This window comes from Polyodon spathula, chromosome 17, assembly GCF_017654505.1.
Source record: "Polyodon spathula isolate WHYD16114869_AA chromosome 17, ASM1765450v1, whole genome shotgun sequence".
Classification (NCBI taxonomy): Eukaryota; Metazoa; Chordata; class Actinopteri; order Acipenseriformes; family Polyodontidae; genus Polyodon; species Polyodon spathula.
The window spans coordinates 35999491-36024110 of record NC_054550.1 but is presented as its reverse complement, the minus strand read 5'-3'; the positions used below and the strand labels follow the sequence as shown (position 1 = coordinate 36024110).

At 44.5% G+C, this 24620-nt stretch overlaps 1 protein-coding gene across 4 annotated transcripts in view; it reads right to left on the bottom strand.

Moving 5' to 3' along the window:
• LOC121329807 (echinoderm microtubule-associated protein-like 1) overlaps positions 1-24620 on the bottom strand; it is a 63606-nt gene that overhangs the window by 35503 nt on the left and 3483 nt on the right. For 3 of the 4 annotated variants that reach the window (XM_041275648.1, XM_041275649.1, XM_041275650.1), the window contains exon 1: positions 11745-11851. The exons of the other annotated variant lie outside the window; for it this stretch is intronic. In XM_041275648.1, the coding sequence (XP_041131582.1) occupies positions 11745-11811 (67 nt within the window). In that variant the 5' untranslated portion in view covers positions 11812-11851. Of the gene's footprint in view, positions 1-11744; positions 11852-24620 lie in introns of those variants that run through there. 4 annotated transcript variants of the gene reach the window in all.

Here is a 24620-nt window from a genome sequence, read left to right as displayed (position 1 = left end):
ATACAACCCTAACCCTTTTACTTAGCAATGCTGAAAGCACAAATGTCAAGACCACTGTCCATGCTGTCTCAGAGAGGAGAGCAGAGGGACCGGTCTCAGCTAGCGTCTTCCTACTCAACCCTGGCCACTGACTGAACCCAGAGCCTCCATGACTAGAAGTCTTGTTCAGTTAGTGTCATGTGAATTGAACTGTTTCCAAAACAGAGCAAAGTCTATCTTAATACAACAACAGCAACAAGAATCTATGTTATCTTTTGCACTTTCTCTACAGAGACAAGACACATCAGCAATCAGTAATTAGCACCAGGACTGTGTTATTCTGACAAGTATTTCTTGCTGTAGTCATTAATACTATTTTATCATTTTGATGTTCTCTTCACAAAGTCTGGCTCCGCTGACTCCACGACTCCAGTTATGTTGCTTTTGTATTATATTTATTTCGATTCCACTGCTATGTATCCTAGGGGCATGTAACTGCCAGGTAAGATTAAGGAATGATTACAGCCTCCTCGTGTAACTGCGTTTCACAGTCAAAACATTGTGCTTCTACAAGAGACACCACATGGGGTACCAGCAATAAAGTGCACTGCCTCCGTATCCGCGGTCAATTTGCACAGTGATTTAGCAGTTTTCCTCCATGCTTTTCCCATGGTTATACTATGCATTTACCATAATGTACTATTTACCACTCTGGCTTCTGCAATGCTTACCTGTTTTACCATGCTTTCACTATGCTTTATTACACTGTGTTTTGCTTTTACTATGGGACACTTTTATAAGAGACTGCACGGATCCAGAATTGAATAATGACACTTAATGCAGTATACATTTGTTAGTCCCTGTTTCGGGTCAGCAATGTCCATGCAAAGCAATAGCGTGCATACCCGCATGTTTGTGAGCATGCTGCTTCAATACTTAACCAGGTCCCCTGTGGGGATTGCAGCCTCTTTTAAAACATGTTGGCTGCTGGGTTTAGTGGAGGGAAGCACCAGATTGCTTTGTTTAGCAGTCTGGGCATGCATGCAATCAAACAGGCATGTATGTGCACCAAAACCAAAAGAGTGAAATGCATTTGAAAACACCATACAGTATTCCAGCAGTGTGCTGTGATGAGGAGCATGCTATGGTATCTGTCAACGAGTAGCTGTTTGTATATAAAACGTACATGTCATGCTCTGGAAGCCATACTTGAACTGCAGAGCTGGCTGGGGCAGGGGGATTAGCTTGCATAGGAAACCATCTTGCACCTATTAAACTTGTTTCTAAACTGGGCCAGGGGACAGACTGAATTGAGATGAGGTGGCTGAGCCTAGTCATGGGTAGATAGCAAAGCATGCTATAAAAGAAACTAACTGCCACGGATATTGCACCCTTTCACTGCTGCACGTGGAGCATCACGGAGCACACAATGGGAGCCACATTTAGTGTTTCGCGGTCACTGCAGCTTTGAGAAGCGTCAGTGCATGAGAAGCACTATATAAATGTAACACTGCTGTCTGAGGACTGATCCCACAGCTGCTGCCAGCAGGGCGACCCCACAGAAAGTCAGTAGGGAAGCGCTGCCGGGCTCCGAGGCTGCTTGATGGCACAGAGCGCAATGCAATTCAAACAAAGCTGCTGCTCTTTCTCATCAAGAATTCCTTTCATCGCAGAGGTTATCTTAAAGCTTTGCATTGCGGAGGGATTACAGTCGGGGTATTTTAAAGTGTGGGTAACAGATACAGCTAAACAGAAATTGAGTTGAAAAGGGTATTGTCGTGGAAACCTGGCAGGTGTTCCTGCATGTGCAGATACAAATGCATTATTATTATTATTATTATTGTTATTATTATTATTATTATTATTATTAGATCATTGAAAGAGGCAAGCTGCTAGCGGATATCGCTACTGTGAAGAAGCTTGTGATAATGGGGTGTGAAAGGCGATGATGGTCCGATCCCAAGGGGAAGATGCACTTCATTGGTTTTCAATCTTGCAATGCACAGATAAAAACGTTGGTTACACTGGCGCTTGGTTTGAGCCACTGCAGGACGTCCTGTGAGCTGAGCCATACTTCACTGGTAACAAGCTCTGGGGTGGAGCAGCCTGGACTGCTGGGCAGCGGGAGCCTCATCCGGTTAGACGTCTGCGCCGTCATCGAAATCGCTCAAAGCGAACATGCAAGTGAGGCCACACCCCCAAAGTGTAATGCAGAAGGACTGGGCAAGCATATCACCAAAATAACATTACAGGGCAAAGGCAATTTACTGTCGTTTGCACCATTTTTGTAAAATCAAATTCAGATGCAAATGCACTTTACCCTAACGTTAGAGGCTTACCTCATCATCAAAATCATATATTTCCATCTCTGCAACATGCAATACAGTTCAACAGACACTTGCCACATGATGCAAAATACAATGACTGCATACTGAATAAACACATTACCAGTAAATGCAGAAGAGTGAGATAAACGAGGCATACTGTAACAGCTATGCTCACCCCATTCAAAAATTCAAAACAACCATACAGCAGCAAACAGCTAGTTCTGCCACATATTCGTTTTTTGAGAACACATGAATTACTTGATTGAAGCAACTTTTTATACTGATTGTCTTTCTTTCTTTTTTTTCTGGAAAAGACTCTGCATTTCGAGACGAGATCTTGTTGACAGAACAGATGCTGTCACTGTTTTGGCTTCTGCACAAACAACAAAGAAACAGAATTTTTCTCATTTTCCAGCTCGATTTTGTATTGATTCAATTAAATAACAGACATTAGAACTGTTCTTGTTCAGCACAACGCTTACTCATGCTCTCCCAGCCTGCCTGGTTGCTGACACCACAAGCACAGCATTGCATGGAAGTAAAGCCAGACTGGAATGGAAGGATGTGTATTTTCAGACAGTACTGCAAGAACAGTTCAGAGAACCGCAGTGCCTTGCACCCTCCTCGCTCCTGTCAGATTAACACATTACCAGTAAAATCCACTCATTCTGATCATCCACAGAATCCAAGCACACACGCTGATAAAAAGCTGTTATGAGTGTTCTTGGGTCTTATGGCAGGAAGGCAAGCTACCTGACTGATTAGTGTCCAGCCTGGTCTTTTACAGACTGCAGGGTTCAAGGAGAAGCAGAGGAAATGGAAATGCATATCACATTGCAGCTCAGTTTGAGCCAATGCATGTACAGAACAGTATTTGCATTATCACACTGTACCTCTAGGATTTACAATGCTTGCCTATACTTTACAGTGCTTTCACTGTGCTTTATTGCATTGTGCTATGCTTTTATAAGGGTGTGCTCACTGCTTGTGCAGTTGTATGTATAGCGCAGCGCAAAGTGTACAAGCAAACCACGTAACAGAGCTGCCAGGTTCATTTGGAGTCTGCTTAGACAGCCCATCACTGCGTTCTGTACCGTATGCATTGCTGGACTGACTCCAGATGATCCTGTGAAGGAGACTATCAGCCAGGGATTTTTGTTTTCTAAAACACTGAAATGAAAACAAAGAGAAAGACACAGCCCACACCAGAGCACTGGTGACAGAAATTGTATTTTTTCTTTCCCTGCCTCAGCACTTTCTGAAGACATACGGGTGCAAATTATTTCCTTTTACCTTTCGCCTCACATAAATGACACGTCTCCGACTGGCCTCTGAAAACTGAACCAAATAATGACATCCTGGTCTCTCCACTGTGGGTTATTGTGGTCTGTAAAAAACATGTTGAAAACATGCTGCCATGTTGCTAGGAAACCGGTAAGGTAAGGGTTTGAATTATACAATAGATAAAGATAAAGGGGCTTGGCTGTGAGAATATAAACCTGCAGTGATGTCCAGGAGCACAGTAATAAACACACATCAACTATATGGCTGATCCAGCATAAACTGAAGGCTGTTTAAAAGGGCTGGGAGAACCAAGCAAGCAGATTAGTACCAAACAGACAGCCTTTCCAACCAGACTGCAATGGGTTTCCTAAACTACCGTTTCATAATGCCCAACTCTGTGCCACCACCACATTTCAAATAAGTGATGATGCACCTACAGCAGATTCTGGGTACTCTCAGAAGATATGCTTTGAAAATACCCTGCTCCGATGTCTCTCTGCAGTACTCAAAGCCGTGCAACGCGCTGTAAACTTGTCTTTTTCACATCGCCTAGTTTCATCCTTCCAAACCGAGATCTTTTCTCAGAACCCCCCCTCCCCTTACACTCATACGTCTGCTCTTATCAGCTCCCTCTTGTCAGACTGTAAACAGTCCACTCCAGTCTGTACACACCCTCATTCCAGTCATCATCACAGATCAACCACGATTCATCACGTCAGAATGCAAACCTGCCTGACTGCTGCCAGAGAGGCATACCCTCCACCACATCTTCACAGGCAGAACAACAACAGTATGATGACACAGCAGGGAATATTATTCACAAAGCTGCTTATTGTAAAATAGCATTGTTATGTCATTCTCAAAGGAGAACACCCCCACTGGTGTGCACACTAACCATTGTGGTGTTAGTGGTCGGAGCGAAGGGAGTGCAGAGACGCCCTTAGATTACGTGTATGTCAGTTGTGGGGGTCGTGCAGAATTGTGGGTCAAAGGTTAATCAGAAGAGATTCTGCCCATCATTAAATGCACCCGAGTTGCTTTATATAATAAATTGGAATATGTCTTGGCTTTAACCCTTGGTGTAACCAGGATTTGCTATTCACAGGAGAGCAGGAGTGAGTAAACGCTTTGTTCCTTAAATGAGAAGTGGGTACACTCAGTTCACCTGTGTTTCCCATCCACTGTACTGCTGAACAACACCCATGGAAGGTACTGACGTAACCTGAAATGAACAACTCAGACACTCTAAATATTATCAGAGACAGGGTCCTTGAACCACAGCCTCACTCTGCCCATCAGTAGAACAGAATGCCTGCTCACCAGTGCTACAACCGGGGCCAGTTCTTATAGCATTAAAACCTGCTTTTGTCATGGATATTTAAATTGTGTCTTATTTTAACTGACAAAGACTCCTTGTTGAAACAGCTGTCTAAATATTTAAATGTTTCTTGATGGAAGAGTTATGGATTTTGACTTTAAAAAATGAATACTCAGCAAACTCTTTTTTTCTCCCTCTTGGCTTGTTACCAAAGGCCTTTTAATCCATTACTGAATTCTACATGTTTAATACTGTGCTTCTCTCTACATGTTTAATACTGTGCTTCTCTTGGGCAGCTCTGGTGAATTCTACATGTTTAATACTGTGCTTCTCTTGTGCAGCGCTGGTGAATTCTATATCTTTAATACTGTGCTTCTCTTGGGCAGCGCTGTTGAATTCTACATGTTTAATACTGTGTTTCTCTTGGGCAGAGCTGTTGAATTCTACTTGTTTAATACTGTGCTTCTCTCTACATGTTTAATACTATGCTTCTCTTGGGCAGCGCTGGTGAATTCTACATGTTTAATACTGTGCTTCTCTCTACATGTTTAATACTGTGTTTCTCTTGGGCAGCGCTGGTGACTTCTACATGTTTAATACTGTGCTTCTCTTGTGCAGCGCTGGTGAATTCTACATGTTTAATACTGTGCTTCTCTTGGGCAGCGCTGGTGAATTCTACATGCTTAATACTGTGCTTCTCTTGGGCAGCGCTGGTGACTTCTACATGTTTAATACTGTGCTTCTCTTGGGCAGCGCTGGTGAATTCAACATGTTTAATACTGTGCTTCTCTTGTGCAGCGCTGGTGAATTCAACATGTTTAATACTGTGCTTCTCTTGTGCAGCGCTGGTGAATTCAACATGTTTAATACTGTGCTTCTCTTGGGCAGCGCTGGGCTCAGCTTACAGTAGTCAGGATACATTGCATTGCTGTTGCTGTTGAACAGAGGTGTCTGTTTGGTTTGGCCACAGGTTTGGTCAGTCGTGCACATACACATTCAGAATGCCTGCCCCGCGTTTAATCCCTGTCCTGATGAAACACATTTACTACTGTCTCTGCTTCACAACCGTAATTCAGCCTTTTCTTCTCCTGCAACCAGAATGCTAAACTAAACGCTAATTCCACAGACTCCATAGTAACGGGTTCCTTGAAGCCAGTCAGGCTTTGAAGCATCACCGCTGTGCTCTCTGGTAATTGGACTCAACTGAGAAACTAGAGCATGTTTATTAAAGTTTGCTCTCGCAGTCTCTTAGAAATGTTTACCACAGTAGAAGCACAGGTAAGCATTATGAAGCTCAGAAAGGCATGGGCAAACCATGATACACTATGGTAAATGCATAATATAACCAGGAACACCGCGGGGAAAACTGCCAAATTACCGTGCAAATTTACTGTGGTGAACTTTTAGAAGGTGTAACGCAGAACCACTGCGATGGGAAATCTTTTTTTTTTTTTCCTGCCCGTTGTTCATTCAGGTAAAGGACTCTTTGGATACGGGGGCTGCCTAAACTTACCCTACAGTCATGTCCTGCTGCCTGTTATCAAAGGGATTATTCAATTCAATCAGCCGCATCCTGTTGACCTGCATGTTCCCTGGTGTGTCTGTCTGTCCTCCTCCAACGCAATCTAATACTGATCCAAACAGCAGGAGATCGGAACGCCGCCCTCCTCAAACTACAGAGTTACACAGTGGCTCATTCCTGCATCTGATGCAATCATTAAAATAGACCTCATTTTAAACAGCTAGAACATTCATTGTATTTGCTTTGTTCTTCCCAGCCTAACACATATATAGACCCACTTTGTGAGAATGGAGGTGCTGAATGGAAAGGAAGCAGCCCCTCTTATTCGGAGCAGTGGGTTAGGGTTGGGCTCGGCTCTTAGCAGGCATCAGTCAATTCTTAGCAGGCATGAGACAGGCAATGCTAAAATGTCAACGGAAATTGTGTTTTCAACAAGGATAATCTATTCATCCAAGTTTTACAAAATTGGGAGAAACTGTTAGAATTGGCCTGGACTGTAGTAACACAAGCTTGGGCAAAGCCAATACCAGATGGCTTGATTAATAACCTCCAACACGGACCGCTAAGTCTTTGAAAATATTGAATTGGTTCATTCATTAGATTTCCAGGTGGAATGTCTGGTGTGTTCCACGGTTACTCTCTGTTTAGTATTAAGCCTCTTGGCCTCAATCAAAGCTCAGCGATCAGTGTTACTGTAAATTGTAAATCACATTAGCAATTTCCTCTGCTCGTAGTTTTACAATTAAATTATTCTTTAATTGGTCAAGAAAAGGGATAAATGGCTATTTGTAAGTTAATTGATTTGCATAACTCTGTTTTCCACATACTGCAATTAAGTCTGTAATGAGTCTCAGCCTTGTGAAGCAGTGATGCATGCTAATTGAGCACCAGCTCCATTTGTTACTGTTCTTTAAAAGCACACACTAGTAAAAGCCCATATAGCATCAATGTCAGGATTATAATATTGAATTCCAGCTGCTGTCTGTAGAGAGGACTTTGTATAGGAGCTCTGTTCCTTCAGGCTGTGGGTCAGGTCTGAAACACGCAGCGGCAACTCAGAGATCTTCCTTCCTTACACTGCAGTGAGCCGGAGTTACACAAGCTGTCCTTATTCTCAGCAATTTCCTTTTGTCTGGCCCGGCTGGTCACAATTTAATGAAAAATTATTCGCAAACTGAGTGAGGATTGACAGTCTGAATTCTTCTTCTTCTTCTGATTATGTGTTGGGGCTGATCCTGCAACCCATGTGGCTGCCAAGTGCGTAACCCCTTTTAAAAGTTTCCCACAGTAAAAGCATACAAAAGTGTATTAAAGCACCATAGGGAAGCATTGGAAAGAAGAGTAAAGCATGTTCATAAACACGGCAAACTAGAGTTCACTATGGTAAATGTACAGTACAGTATAACCATGGGGATGAACAGAGTACACTGTGGTAAATGTACAGTACAGTATAACCATGGGGATGAACAGAGTACACTGTGGTAAATGCAGTACAGTATAACCATGGGGATGAACAGAGTACACTGTGGTAAATGTACAGTACAGTATAACCATGGGGATGAACAGAGTACACTGTGGTAAATGCACAGTACAGTATAACCATGGGGATGAACAGAGTACACTGTGGTAAATGTACAGTACAGTATAACCATGGGGATGAACAGAGTACACTGTGGTAAATGCACAGTACAGTATAACCATGGGGATGAACAGAGTACACTGTGGTAAATGTACAGTACAGTATAACCATGGGGATGAACAGAGTACACTGTGGTAAATGCACAGTACAGTATAACCATGGGGATGAACAGAGTACACTGTGGTAAATGCACAGTACTATAACCATGGGGATGAAATGCACAGGTAAATGCACAGTACAGTATAACCATGGGGATGAACAGAGTACACTGTGGTAAATGCACAGTACACTATAATCATAGGGAATGAATGCATGGAAGAACTGTAAAAAAATACCATGGTAAACGTTTATAAGGGACTATGTTAATCTGAGACACATTTGATGTTATAGCCGCACGCACTCCCCCCCCTTCCTAGATGACACCCCAGCCCGGGAGCTCAGTGCCAAGCACACACACGTCAGCACGCTGCTGCCGGGCTGCATACACTGAGATGCTCTCCGATGTCAAGGTGTGCCCCCAGGGGAGTCTGAGATGAGCTCTTGAGTCAGGACCCTAGGACACTACTAATCTTTTTGTAGAGACTGATTGGCCTTGCTGCTGGAGTGCTCGCAATGCCCACTCTTAAGAGGGGTGCAGCATCCTAGTCAGTGAAGAAGCCCCCGCAGTCCACTGGCCCTAATGCTCGCTGGGTTATAACTGACATCAAGCTGAGAGTCTGCAAAATTACTGCTAGGGCTGGTAAAGTGGTTCATATATCTCTTGTGCATTGAGCACGGTTCACTTGAAATTAGAAATTTAGAAGTAGAAAAAAAATGTACTCTAGAAAAAATAGTAAAAAATAATTTTAGCCGTGGAGGAGGAAAAAGTCTATCAGCATTGAAACAAAAGAGATTAACAGCAGCAGCGTGGCTCAGAAATGAATACTGATGCCTCGTTCCATCAATCTTATCCTCCTGGTGGACTGTTCGACTGGCGCTGCCGAGCGCTCTGAGAATCCGAAGTGCTTTTAATTGGTAAAAACAACATCTCTTTGATATATTCCAGTTCCTCTTCGCAATTCAGAACGCTTTTAAAGCTCACTGTGCCAAAGCATATTAGTGAAGATTGACTTCAGTGAAGTGATTTCTTTTGGTTACGTGCCGCTGATGGTGTCGCTGCTGCTTTAGCTTCGAGGTCGAGAATATATAGTGACATGAAGGGGGCCCTCTCTCCATGCACCTTGAAATATATTCATTACACGTTTTTAAATCAAGGCACTTTTTAACACTGTTGACATCAAACTGCAAAGCAGTGAAATCAGTGAACTAGGTTTTAAAAGTGCAAAGTAACACTAATAGACTGGGAACACTGGTGTGATTCAGTGGATGACAGAGTTCTGTACTGACTAATACACTGGGAACACTGGTGTGATTCAGCAGACTGATAGAGTTCTGTACTGACCTATGTGGAACCCATATCCTCTTCAGTGAACGTGCATAGATCACAGGGAAGGAAATAAAATAGACTGTGGTTAGTCAAGTTTATAGTAAAACCTGGAATGTGTGAAAATGCTATGCAAAAGGAGTCTTATTTCCATGCCTGTATCAAGTCAAACTTAGGTCTGCCAAATAAGGTCCATTAAGCAATTAATTGTGGTCTGCTTAAAATGAGATTCTCTATATTGTGGTTATTGTCAGGCCATTGCTACCTTCTCTTGCAGTCCCACCCCTTCTAAACTATCACAAGGTCTAGATTCTTAAAGCATCTTACTGCAAACCGTTTGCCTTTATAAGAAAGAAAAGATGGCCCCAATACAGTTACCAAACCCTAAATGAAGCGCTCAGATGAATGGTAGAGAGGTTAGGAATGAGCTGCCCTCGAATGAAGGTCAGGTTCATTGAAGCACTCACTTGTTTTCTTGCCTAACAGCTACCGTCAGGCATTTCACATTTCAGCAAACTGTGTATAGTAATCAATAAGTGTTTTGCTTAGATAATCAATAAATACTATTGGCATGTATCACTTATGAATCCGTCCATTAAACCTCTGTTTGGATAAGGGAAAAAAGATGTATTTGTGCCTACTCCATATGAAAGAAGGCTATTGTATTGTATTGGCAGGCTGTAGTTACCTGTGAGCTTTGTTTGCACTGGAACACTAGTATAGTATTTCTTGTTTTGTGTTTTGCTCATTCACATACAGTAACCCGAGGCTCTGGAGAGGCACACAGAGCAGTTACACTGCATTATCAACAGAAGTGGGGTGTACTGGAGTATTTCCAGGCTTGCATACTGGTTTGTCCCAGCACACAGATATACTGTATGTCTTAGTGTCACTGAGCTGATCTGGGTGTCACTCTAGGGAAACACGCTTCTCCACTCCAAGCTTAGTATCTCCACCCCTGGCATGGGAACATGTAGGTTCAAGAGACACCCACTCCTAGCTAGGCCAATGAATACTCCATTAATAAGTGCTGGGGGAAATCTCTCAAATAGATTCAGCGTAACAGCCTTCACAATGTGTCAGTAGATGCTCGACAACTACACTCAGGAGTCTCCAAAGAAATGCCCTGAGAAAAGTTTACTGCTGGATTTCCGTAGTTTTTCCCACGCTGTTCCTGTGGTTACACCATGCATTTAGCAGAGATTCCCCTGGTTTGTCATGTTTATTAATATGCTTTACCATACCTTGCTATTCTTTACGACGCTTATCTATGTTTGACTGGGGAAGTGGAATAACAGAAGCTGTCCACACACTGTGACACTGATCTTAATAAGAAATCTGTGTTCAACATTCAAACATACATTCCTTTTTTTGTTCTTGTTTAATGATCGTGGGGCATCTCTGGATAATATTAGCAACTAGAGACATGGAGCCGCTAACAAACCCCACACATCACCCCAGGACAGACATCCATACTACATTCAGAACCACGACAATACATCCCAACACACCGGAGTGCGCTTCCTTTGTTTCTCTGCAGTGAAACTATTTCTAAAATGATCTTCTTACAAACCCACCCTCAACGCATGCCAGCTCTCGTGCTTCATGAGACTGTGAAGACGATAACGTCAAAAACAAACACGGCTTCAGGACTATTTCTGGTTTGTCAAAGCACTTCACCCTCCCTCCTAAAAAAAACCAAACACCTTTTTATGAAAGCCAAAATCCTGAAAAAAATGACCCAAAGAAATTACAATCTTTTTTAGAATTATCTTTAGAGAAAGCGTCAGTTCATACAAGTACAACACTTGCAAAAAAATCTGAAGACCCAAACAACAGACAGCCCCTAATTAAAACGCTGACAGCAGGAAACAATGTTGCTAATTCATCAAGGCTCCATTGCTGCATTTGAATCACTCCGCTCCCAGTGGACCAAAGAGGCTACATTCAAATGTTTTTTGTCACACAGCATCACAGCCCACATGTTTTGTTGTCACAGGTAACTATGAGCACAGATGTTCTGAAATGAGCAGTTTTGAAGTGTTTGCATTGTACCAGCTGCCCCAGGACACACATCATTGCCACAGGAAAGTTTTGAATTCCTCCAGAACCCAAGAAGAAAGTACAGCAAGCCCTGGCAGCCTGTCTCTTTCACGTGGCAACACAGAGGATAAACGATTTCTGTTTGAGCAAGAATCACACAGACAGCTTTCATACTCTTTTTTTCAGTAATAAATGTAGAAAGTCTTTACCGTTGCAGAACTGGAGCAGCGAGGATGTGTCATAGAGGCTGCAATAGCTGGAAACCACGTCCTCCATTCTGGTCCTGCTCTCTCAATCCTGTACTATGAATCCCTCCCTCCCTCTCCCTCTCTCTCTCTCTCTCTCTCTCTCTCTCTCTCTCTCTCTCTCTCTCTCTCTCTCTCTCTCTCTCTCTCTCTCTCTCTCTCTCTCTCAATCCCTCCCTCTCTCTCTCAATCCCTCCCTCTCCCTCTCCCTCTCTCACATCCCTCAATACTCTTGAGCGTTAGGGAGGGGAGAAGGGATGAGCTCTCTCTCCCTCTCAACCTCTGAGATATCCTCCCTCCTCCCTCTCCTCTCTCTCTCTCTCTCCTTGTAGGGAGGGAGAGAGAGGGGAGTGTGGCATATGAGAGTTGACTGCTGCCAATAGCTGGATAACCAAGGCTCCTACATTTATCCGTCCTGAGGGATCCCAATCCTGAGAGAGAGGGAAGAGTCTCTCTCATATCCCCTCCTCTCTTCTCTCTCAGGGGAGAGATCGGAGAGTCTCGAGAGAGTTAGTCTACTCGCCTCTCCCCTCTCCCCCTCCCTCTCTCCTCTCTCTCTCCCTCTCGCTCTCTCTTCTCTCTCTCTTCTCTCTCTCTCACTCCCTCCCTCCTCCATCACTCTGTTAGTTTGGTACCTCTGGGCTACTGTCCTCTCTTCTGTCAAGGGGGGGTTTGGTGGTTGTTAGGTGTAGGTTCTTGGCGAGTTTTCTCTTTGAGGAATCAGAGAGGGCTCCTGGGTCAGTTTGTGGAGGTCCACCGTCCTCTCTCTCCCTCTCCTCTCTCTCTTCTCCTCTCTCCCCTCTCCTCTAGAGGGAGAGCGAGAGCCTATCTCTCATTCACGCTTAGTCAATCTCCAGAGTGTTTTGTTTTGTTGTTTGTTTTTGTGCAGAGAGGAGAGTTGTGGAGATTGAGAAGGAGAGAGAGAGGAAGAGTCGAGAGGAGGGGAGTCTCTCTCTCCCCTCTTCTCTTCTCTCTCTCTCTCTCTCTCTTTCTCTCTCTCAATCTCTCTGTCTACTCTCTCCTCTCTTTCTCTCTCTCTCTCACATCCCTCCCTCTCCCTCTCCTGCCACGGGAGCTCTTCCTCCATTCACCATCCAGTTTTCTTGGGTCAGCCTGCCAGTGCCAGTTACCATGGCAACCCTTTTGCTTTGATGATGTCATTTCGCCCAGGCCTTCTTCCTGAATGAGTGGGTGCTAGTGCTTTGGGGGGAGTTGGGTTTGCGTAGTCAGACCTGTACCAAGTCTAGACAGAGGACCATGGCCCAACCCTTTTGCTCTTGATGAGTCAGTAGTGACAACAGCCCTTCTTTAGGGTGATGAGTTGAAGAGGTGGAAAGGGGTAGTAGCTAGTGCTGCGTAGGCGGTGGGCGAGATTTAGGGATGTGGGGAGGGTGTACACAGTGACAGGCTGTGTGGAGCAAGGAGGGGAGAGAGTGTCAGGGTGGGGAGGAGGTTAAGAGGTTCTTGCTTTATTTCGGTTTGCCCTCCTCCCCTCGTCTCTCTCTTTCTCTTGCTGCTGTAGTATTACACAAACAGTCTTGTAGCGTACAAGGAAACAGCTTTTTTAAAAAAAAAAATTTGTGGAGGACTTTCTGTGGGTGTGTGTGCCTGATACACTGTGAAGAGCTGCCAAACTGCATTCTCCAATTCCTGCCTGACAGTAATACAGTTCCTTTCAAAATACAGCCACTCAGCTGGAGACCAATGAGCAAACACCAGCAAACCAGCTGATGTGAAGGAATGGGTGGGGGGTGGGGGAATGGGCCAGCTAAGCCAAGCATAAAATTGCATTGAGTCTGGTATAGGGAGGAAGTGAGAGGAACGGGGAGTCTAGGGGGAGATTTCTCTCTCTGTCCCTCTCTTCTCTTTCATTCAGACTAGGACGTAGGCAGGATAATTTAGCAGCAGTTTTCCGGCTTAATCTGTGTGTGGCTGACACAGGAGCCGGCAACCCCAGCAAAGTGAAAGATGATGCAGGCAGGCAGGGAGGCAGAGAGACAGCGAGGCAGGCAGGCAGGCAGAGAGGCAGGACACAGGAAATGTGCCATATGGAAAGAATACCCCATCGCTCAGGGACAGGCATGATCACATTAAAGGGACTTAGTTTGGGGCTACAGGAGGCTTTTCAAATAATGAATGCAACAGCTTTCAGCAGCTTACCTGAACTGGGCATTCAGGGAGGGAGAGAGAAAAAGAGAGCAAGAGCAAGAGCAAGAGCAAGAGAGAGATAGAGAGAGAGAGAATGAGAGGGATGAGCAGAGATGAGGACGAGAGACAGAGATGGTGAGGAGGACTGGTAGAGAGATCGTCAGAGAATAAAGGGAGAGAGAAGATGAGGAGAGAGAGCAGTTTTTGGTAGAAGATAGAGAGTAGCAAGAACAAAACTACTAGAGCCAATGGCCCAAAAGATGAGATGAAGAGACTTATCTCACCCCCCGGATACGAGTAAGTGAGGAGGATCTCCAATTCTGGTGAGAGGGCAGGGGATGTCCGATCGGGGGTGAAAGACGAAGATGGGAGAGGAGGAGAGGGAGAGAGGTGACCACCGAAGAGAGAGAGAGAGAGTGGGGAGAGAGAGAGAGAGAGAGAGAGGGAGAGAGAGAGAGAGAGAGAGAGAGAGAGCGATTGAGAGAGAGAGTGAGAGAGAGTGAGAGGGAGAGAGAGAGCGAGAGAGAGGATGAGCAGGTTAAGGAGAGAGGACGATTTGGTAGCAGAGCAAGGGAATGTTCGGTGAAGAGAGAGGGGGGAAGGGAGAGAGAGGGAGAGAGAGAGAGCAAGAGCAAGGCAAGAGAGAGAGAGAGAGACGAGAAGGATGAGGTCGTTGAAGACGTAGAGAGACCAAAAGGGGGGCGAAGGAAACTGACAAAGCAAAAAGAGCAAAAGAAGAGATGAGATATGAGAGAGAGAATAGGATGAAGTTGAGAGGAAGAGAAAGAAAAGAGAGAGGGAAGATGAGCAGAGAGAGAGAGGAGAGAGGGAGAGAGAGAGAGCAAGAGCAAGGCAAGAGAGCAAGAAGACTATCGTCCTTCGCCTCTGCGTAAGTTCTCTCGTTCCGAAGATAGGGATGAGTCGGTGCAAAAAAGAGAGCCGAGAGCGGAGAGGAGCGAGGGGACAAAACGAAGAAAATGAAAGCAAGGAATCAAAGAGAGAAAGCAGACAATGTCGGAGACTTTGTTGAGGGATGAGATGAAGTCGAATGAGAATTGACCCGAAAGAGCAAGGCAAAGAGGAAAGAGACGAGAGAGAGGAGAGCGAAACGAGAGAGCGGTCTCTCTTCTCTCTCAAAGCCTATGCTCTAGCCGAGATAAAAGAGAAGGAGAGAGAGAGAGACTGAGAGTGTACGTGAGCATCCGAGAAGACGCAGTCCTTCTACAGCTCCTCATCTCTTCTCGTTCCGTTGATCGCTTCCGTTCTCTCTCACAGAGAGACAGAGAGAGAGAGAGAGAGAGAGAGAGAGAGAGAGAGAAGAGAGAGGAAGAGAAAGAGAAGAGAGGAGAGAGAGAAGAGAGAGAGAAGAGAGAGAAAAGAGAGCAGCAGCAGAGAGAGAAGAGAGAGAGAGACAGATTAGGATCTTTATGACTCGACGATGTGCTATGCAGATTATAAGATGAGAAGAGAGAGAGAGAGAGAGAGGGAGAGAGAGGGGGGGGGGGGGGGGGGGTGGGTACTTTTATTTTTAAAAGAGTTCCAGCTCTGTGTATCAGCCAGCAACACTAAAGATAATTCTCCAGCCTCAGAACAGTTTTTTTTTTCATTTTTAATAGTAGAATAAAAAAAGTTTAATTGTTTTTGTTTTAGTTAGTTTTTTGGGTAACAAAGCATTTTTAGAAAGCACGTGTTTTTTATTCTAATATGTTTTGAATTCAGCCGAGGAGTGTCGGTACACCAGAAACACAGCCTCCAGTTCTGGCAGAACATCTTGTGCTTCAATTATTCATAGGTCACAGTGAGGATGGAAATATGCATTATGTTAACTGCATGGCCAGCACTTATTTTTAAATTTTTCTGTGCAGCCAAAAAAAAAAAAAGAAAGAAAGAAAGCCCTTGAATAGATAGAGACATAATCCTGCTTGTTTCTGACATGTCCTGCTGACTCTGAGCTCTGATTTGATCTCTTTGGAAAGCTACACGCAGGCCTGCTCCAGCAAGACCAGCTCATTCAATTAGTAATTCAGGTCCTTTCTGCTTCTCTGGGAGAGCAAGCCTGGGGGCATCTCAGTATGGGATCACCTCATAGACTGAGTAAATCCATAGCCAACCACCGTGGTTAATCCTCATCGGTTATTTATACCGCAAGCTTTGATATTACTGTATGCTGTATAGCCCTGTGGAGAGGACTCCAAGCTCACCTGACTTGATTCTGCTATTGCACGGCTGGTTATAATGAGTTTGATACAGGCAGTTTAACAAGGGGCACCCTGTTGACCTCAGGGGTTTGCATGCGGCCTGACTGTCTGATAATGGATTGCTAATTAAGCTGGCCACAGGTATAAAAGCACCTGGGTCAGTCTGAAAGGCGGTGGAGAAAGAACCCATGGAGAAAGGACAGAGCTCTGTGGCTGTATGCAGTGCTGCTGTCAAGCGCTCATTTCTTTCCAGAAAGACCTGCAGAAAGGTGTCTTTTGCTTTTGCTTTGTTAAAGCGCACACCCAGTACTGAAAGTGAAGCTGGCTGTTCCTGTGATTCCTGCAGTGCTGAAAGTGAGGCTGGCTGTTCCTGTGATTCCTGCAGTGCTGAAAGTGAGGCTGGCTGTTCCTGTGATTCCTGCAGTGCTGAAAGTGAGGCTGGCTGTTCCTGTGATTCCTGCAGTGCTGAAAGTGAAGCTGGCTGTTCCTGTGATTCCTGCAGTGCTGAAAGTGAGGCTGGCTGTTCCTGTGATTCCTGCAGTGCTGAAAGTGAGGCTGGCTGTTCCTGTGATTCCTGCAGTGCTGAAAGTGAAGCTGGCTGTTCCTGTGATTCCTGCAGTGCTGAAAGTGAGGCTGGCTGTTCCTGTGATTCCTGCAGTGCTGAAAGTGAGGCTGGCTGTTCCTGTGATTCCTGCAGTGCTGAAAGTGAGGCTGGCTGTTCCTGTGATTCCTGCAGTGCTGAAAGTGAAGCTGGCTGTTCCTGTGATTCCTGCAGTGCTGAAAGTGAAGCTGGCTGTTCCTGTGATTCCTGCAGTGCTGAAAGTGAAGCTGGCTGTTCCTGTGATTCCTGCAGTGCTGAAAGTGAGGCTGGCTGTTCCTGTGATTCCTGCAGTGCTGAAAGTGAGGCTGGCTGTTCCTGTGATTCCTGCAGTGCTGAAAGTGAGGCTGGCTGTTCCTGTGATTCCTGCAGTGCTGAAAGTGAGGCTGGCTGTTCCTGTGATTCCTGCAGTGCTGAAAGTGAGGCTGGCTGTTCCTGTGATTCCTGCAGTGCTGAAAGTGAGGCTGGCTGTTCCTGTGACCTGTTACACAAGCCTCTATGAACAGCAATGCTGGCTCCATTTCTCACAGTCTGACAATCATTTATCACAGTGAATATGAACCCTTCCCTGTCCTGATTGGAGCAGAAGCCAGCAGATCTCAGAGATGCTGTATTCAATGGAACTGCAGATAAAGCTTGGGTGGCACTTTCTGAATTTGATTGCAGGTCATATTGTAACAGTAGAAGATAAGCAGGCAGCTGTTAGTTATCAGGTTATATGTGTCTGGAAACCACAGGGAGCAAGAGTCCACTTGCATTTCTATAAACCCATGCAACAATCTGAAGATAAGAAGATTACCCATGAATACTGAACTATAGCCTGTATTTTACAAGATAAAAGAAGAAAATATCAAGCAGCCCAGAAGTCTGTTCACAAAGGTGCTAATCACGTTATTTATTTTTGTATTTTTTTTAGTTCTAGTTGACATGTCGCTGCACACAGTTAAGATTAGACCCACAGACAGATTCCTACTGGTTTTCTTCAATTTGAGTTCTCCTCTTATTAGGCAGATGGGTAAAAAGACTCTGGTACTCCAGCTTGAAGTGTGTTTAAGGCAATCACTGAATGTAATCAACAGAGAGTTTCCTATCTAGGTATATTGATACCTCCTTCTCATTCACTTTCACCACACAGGGGAACAAGAGAGACAGGCTGCTCAGAATTCACTAGACTGTTTGTAAACCAATCAAATGATTACAAGCAGGTTTTAATGAGTGAAATGAACAGCACACTCCCAACTGAATCGCCAAACATGCAGCAAGAAGCAGCTGAAGGACTCAGAACACAAAGTGTTGAGTGCGGAATGCAATCTGTATATAAAACATACTGATTCTCACAGCTTTGTACTCCACATCATCATTAGCACACACTTCTTTTGTGAATGAAAAAAAAAAAACACACCAATTAAAGGGTAAAACAAATAAGAAACAACTAAATACTTCATTTCAAGCCCCTGAATTAAAAGTCTTAGTGTTTATTTCTGGTTTGGTATCATGTGCTCTGCACTTCCCACTGTATTTAATGTATTATGCATTGTTTTTTTACTGTATATCATGTATAATGCATTTGTCTATTTAAAGTATTATGGATTTTCTTGTTACTATCTTGTAAAGTGCTTTGTGATGGTGGTCCACTATGAAAGGCGCTATGTAAAGTAAAGATTGTTTGATGTGTTTCTCCTTTCTGAAATGAACCCATTGAGTTAATCTATGAAATACACACAGGCACACACACTCACAAAGGCCTGGTGAGCCTATTTGGCAGATGTGTCTAAATCAAGCTAGTAACAAACAGCACAGTCCCGACTTAGATCAGCACTCTGTCGTGAACACAAGCTGACAGCAAGCAGGGGGTACAACAGGTACAGCAAATTCATGGGCAAGCAGAAGTGAGAGTGGTAGAGCACAGAGAGCTGGTGAAGCATGGTAACAAACATGTCTAACCACAAATGAACTAGGATAAAAGCATTGCATATTCATGGACTGGGAAAACAAAATTACTGGGCCGCAAGAGAAATGAAAACACTGAAGTGTCTGTTTAAAATCACAGTAACAGCGCCGCTATGGTCGTGTTTATATCGTTTAAAGAGATGTGATTGTAACCCCCCCCCCCCCCCCCCCCCCCCCCCCCCCCCCCCCGCACTTTCTCATAACTGAAACAAGAATAAACATACAACACAGTAATTCAAGAAAGCAGGAGAAAATCTCCTTTAAAATACTAACACCGAGAACCCATTCAAACTACCCCAATTTCAATCCTCTATACTGCATGCAGAGTTCCAATCCTCTATACTGGACTCAAACCACAACTGCATGACTCACCATGCGCTCCAAATTCCAGTACTGTGCCCAGGTGAGCCACTGGGAACCTCACTGGACAGTCCTAATCCTTAGTGCAGGGTTTCCTTTTGGGTAGTCCATATGTACAATAATAAATATGTTTCCCAGGTTACTGTGTCCAGACTAACTTGCAACAGCTTGCTTTAGACATTCAGACACGTTCCATTGTGAGCTGCTAACATTCCCTGCTGATGGGATTAAAGCTTGTGATGGGATTACAGCCCAGGATAGATTTACAACATTTTCTTTTTCTCTCTCAAAAACCACCTGCTTAACGTTCCAGTATTAAAGTACCCACTGTGAAGACGCACTGCCCTTTTGTTATCTTCAAGATATTGTCTTTCTTTTGTATTCCTACACAGAGCAGGTGTGCTAGCTGTTCACCTGTCACGCCAGCCCTGAGTAACACAAACCCTTGATTAGTTCACAGCAGTGTGTGTGCTGGGCTGTCTGGCCGTAGTTCTGTGTTGCATTGTGACTTCTCTAACTCAATTATTCTACTGCATTTCCTATTTCTAAGGTTGATATGCACCAGTGCTAAATCTAACCCTGAAGAAAGTCTTACTGTACTGGAAATACAGCACAGAAAAGGGGAGTCTACTGGTATAAAAAGAGCATACACTCCTCAATATGCACGGGAACCTTAACCTTGAAACATGCTAAAGCTGGTTTAAACTCAAAGCCTGTGACTGCAGGGAGACTTCAGCTGTGACTCAAACAGCTCGAGATGATAAAGAGTGATCCCTCCCTGGGGTCACCAGACAGCCACATGACAAGAAACAGACCAGCCTTAAATGGAAGCATTTGGCTGCCTGCCAGCTCAAACGCAATGCTTCATATGACAACATAAATTCATATGCATAGGGCATAATAAATTCACTTTTCAATTGAACTCAACACATTCATTAGGTCATTGCACCAGACCCCACCCCCGTCCACACAACCTGTCAATCACACGCCAGTTCTAGTGCTCCAGGTAAAGGTGCCACAGGGATATCAATAAGCAGCAATGACCTGCAGTAGCAGCCTCTGGAGTTGCGAGGTGATCGCTCTGAACCGGCTCTTCTGGAATGGGCTTCATGTTCATCCCAGTGATGCTGCTCCCCAGGGCAGGGATGCCATTCTCCAGGTCCGCTGAGCTGTGCATGTGTGGGGCTGAGATCTCCAGACTGTGGCCAGGTTAACGTGCTGCGCTCAGCTCACTGCAGGCTTCTGGTGGACACTGCTGTGCTGAACAGTGCTACTCTGCCACAGCGCACCAGGGATGTGCTGATGTCACTAAGAAGGAGATTAAGAGCTGTAAGCCAGCTCAAGCTGCAGAGAAGGCAGCTCCTGAAATAATACTGGATTTGACCTTGTGTCCGTTCTGATACGTGGCTCTGTACTGGATTGCTTTATGCATCAGAACTCCACATATAAAATGTGTCATGAGCTCAATACAAACAACAACAATAAGGTTTCTGTACGAACGCTTACAGAGCTCTGTACGTTATTAAGAGTACATATAGAGTGATGGACAGACAGACAGATCGACAGACACATCATGTGCATGTGCAAATCTGTTTTAATCTGCTGATAAACTGCTGAAATGGTGAGACCTGCATTGCACTAAAAACATGCAACGCAATATTTATTAACCTCTGATGTACAAATGTTTTTAATGAAATCAGCTCTTAGCAAATGAGTTCTTGACGACATGAAGTACTTGAAGAGCAAATACAGCAGGGTGTCTACCGGAGCGCAGCTGATAAACCGAGGCGTTCCTGTTTAATATTATTATCACAAGACTACCGGAGCGCAGCTAATAAACCGAGAAATTCCCGTTTAATATTATCACAAGACTACCGGAGAAGCAGCTCAATAGGCAATGTGATCGGACACAGGGCTGATTGTGATTGGACTGTCATTTCCAATTCACAGCCAGGGACTTTTGTGTCGATCGTGTCCGTCCGTCCATCTGTCTGTATGTCAGTCTGTCTGTCTGTCACACTCTGCATGTCGAACATGATAACTGCCTTGATGTTGCTTTTATCCTACAAATTTCTACCTGGTGCATGTGCATGTGCAATAGTATCTCAAGCTTCACTAGTTGCAATTTTACCACACGACCAGAGCTATTTTGCTTCATTATGCTTTAACTCGTTTCCACTGTGCTTTACTACACTTTCTAATGTTTTCATCATGTAAAACATATAACAGATGGGACTCCACCTGTCTCTGGAAAGCGGTGCCCTTGTAATTAGTAACAGGCGGAATGCATCATCAGGCAGCCTGTGGATTGGGTCAGATTTTATTCACACAGCATTGCTAAGTTACAAGCTGCTTTTCTAGTTCATCCTGTGTGTTGTATTTCAGTGAGTCTCTCTTTATGGTCTACCAAGCCCTACACAATCCATAGCTGTGGAATCTAGCCTCCCAGCCTCATCACTCCTCACTGTGCCCTGGGGTTCACAACAGGGTGCCCACACCCATCTCATGTTAAATGAATACAGCATGCTGTTAAAATGACAGTTTCAGAAACTGAAGTACCATCAACTACAGTCACCACGGTACAGGAATTGTCACACTACGACAACTGATGTTTTTTTGTAACATTTTAAAATGATTGAAAGACAGCAATGCAGGCCAGCTCTCAAGCGTTATCATTCTTCCCATTTGCAGTGAAATACTCATTACATAAGACAGACAAAAGGGAAGCTCGTGATGCTGTTCTGTAAAGCAACATTACCACAGCTCAAGCGATTCTTTAGCTAGTAATTCTAGAACTCATGCAGAACAGAGATATTTCCACACCAATAAAAACCCAGTGTGCTACAGTCCCCATGCAACCTACTGTAAAATGTTGCCAAAGGGGCAGTAAAGGTATTTCAGTTCAGGCGATATTACGAAGTGATTTATAGCCTGCAATCTCAGACAGGCAGGCAGTTAACACTGGCCCTCGCTGCGCTCACGTGGCCTCTTTCTAATTCACGTCCAATCTTATTACAGCTTTAATGAGCCCAGGCAGCCCAGCTGGTGGCTTTAGTATCTCTCCTGGGGCAGAGCATTCAGCATGACATCATTGCACTGACTCAACATGAAAGCCCTTAATGTGTTTTATGAAAAACAAACAGCATCAGCCTCTCCAAAGGCATGTTACTCTTTAAAAGGGTTTTACACAGTCAACAGCATCAGGTAGCGCATGGTAATGGGTTTTATCTCTTTCATTATTTATATCACAGCACTACTTTGCTACACAATGACAAGATCACTGCTGAGAGAACGCAGAGCCGTGAGTCACACGTTTTCAGGAGAGACTTACTGGAGTTGCAGAGTTTAGGAGCGCAGAAACACAAAGAGGTAACACTGTGAATCTGCTCATTCCTGCTGAGAGACTGCACCCGCTAACACTTTACATGAAGGGTCTCTGATTACTGTGTATATACATTGCACTTGCATAGTAAATCCATGTGTGCGTACACATCATTACAATGTTAGGGTTAGGGTTAGAGTTAGGGATAGGGCTAGGGTTCATTGTAACTTGTTATAATATATGGTGGCAGGAATGTTTACTTACACAACTCTCAACTGACAAGCAGTCTGGATGGATTCTCTGCAATGCTTTTCCCCACTGGGCACTTCAAAATACCCAGCTCTAAAAATGTTACAACCCACACTGCAGTGTGCACAGATTCATTTCAGAATCAATACTGAGAGCTCTTTATTATCAGCAAAGAACTGTCACCTCCCATCACGGGATGCATCCTTCTCAGTTATAAGACATTACACCCGCAGACTCTATTCCTCTTACTATGATAAGCTTAGCATCTGGTTTGCAAGCCATCCTGTGACAGAGGTCCTATTGTGTGTTTTATACTTCAGCCAGTCACCAGTTCTTAATGCAAGGGCACAGACTGGACCCGAAATGGCACCGTTTACAATGAAAACCATGTGCAGTGTAACAATAGCTGTGGTGGAGCCCCCTTCACGCTGTGAGGCCAAGCAGGGTGAAGTGGCATTTCAGGTGTGTCTGCTAGGACTGGAAATCAGAACCCAGTCACAATGTGTCTGCTAGGACTGGAAATCAGAACCCAGTCACAATGTGTCTGCTAGGACTGGAAATCAGAACCCAGCCACAATGTGTCTGCTAGGACTGGAAATCAGAACCCAGTCACAATGTGTCTGCTAGGACTGGAAATCAGAACCCAGTCACAATGTGTCTGCTAGGACTGGAAATCAGAACCCAGCCACAATGTGTCTGCTAGAACTGGAAATCAGAACCCAGTCACAATGTGTCTGCTAGGACTGGAAATCAGAACCCAGTCACAATGTGTCTGCTAGGACTGGAAATCAGAACCCAGTCACAATGTGTCTGCTAGGACTGGAAATCAGAACCCAGTCACAATGTGTCTGCTAGGACTGGAAATCAGAACCCAGTCACAATGTGTCTGCTAGGACTGGAAATCAGAACCCAGTCACAATGTGTCTGCTAGGACTGGAAATCAGAACCCAGTCACAATGTGTCTGCTAGGACTGGAAATCAGAACCCAGTCACAATGTGTCTGCTAGGACTGGAAATCAGAACCCAGTCACAATGTGTCTGCTAGGACTGGAAATCAGAACCCAGTCACAATGTGTCTGCTAGAACTGGAAATCAGAACCCAGTCACAATGTGTCTGCTAGGACTGGAAATCAGAACCCAGTCACAATGTGTCTGCTAGGACTGGAAATCAGAACCCAGTCACAATGTGTCTGCTAGGACTGGAAATCAGAACCCAGTCACAATGTGTCTGCTAGGACTGGAAATCATAACCCAGTCACAATGTGTCTGCTAGGACTGGAAATCAGAACCCAGTCACACCCAGTCACAATGTGTCTGCTAGGACTGGAAATCAGAACCCAGTCACAATGTGTCTGCTAGGACTGGAAATCAGAACCCAGTCACAATGTGTCTGCTAGAACTGGAAATCAGAACCCAGTCACAATGTGTCTGCTAGGACTGGAAATCAGAACCCAGTCACAATGTGTCTGCTAGGACTGGAAATCAGAACCCAGTCACAATGTGTCTGCTAGAACTGGAAATCAGAACCCAGCCACAATGTGTCTGCTAGAACTGGAAATCAGAACCCAGTCACAATGTGTCTGCTAGGACTGGAAATCAGAACCCAGTCACAATGTGTCTGCTAGGACTGGAAATCAGAACCCAGTCACAATGTGTCACAGGACTGGAAATCAGAACCCAGTCACAATGTGTCACAGGACAATCAGTCCACAGCTGTACACATGTAAACTACAGGATCTACATCCAACAGATCTTCAAAATGCAATTCGATTGCTGCATTATAAGATAATAAGATAATAATCAATTTTTTCTGTTTTTTTGTGTTTATAGTAAACACCTGTTTGTTTGTTTTTTTGTTTTTTTTTATGTGGGGGGGGGGGGGATTCGAACAATGTTTAAACCTCAAATCAGAAACTCAACTGCAAACTCCCGTCTCCCTCCCCCTGATATGACAGCGTAAAGGAGAGTCTGATATTTAAAGCCTCTGATATCCTTGCAGAGACCCTGAGTCTCCA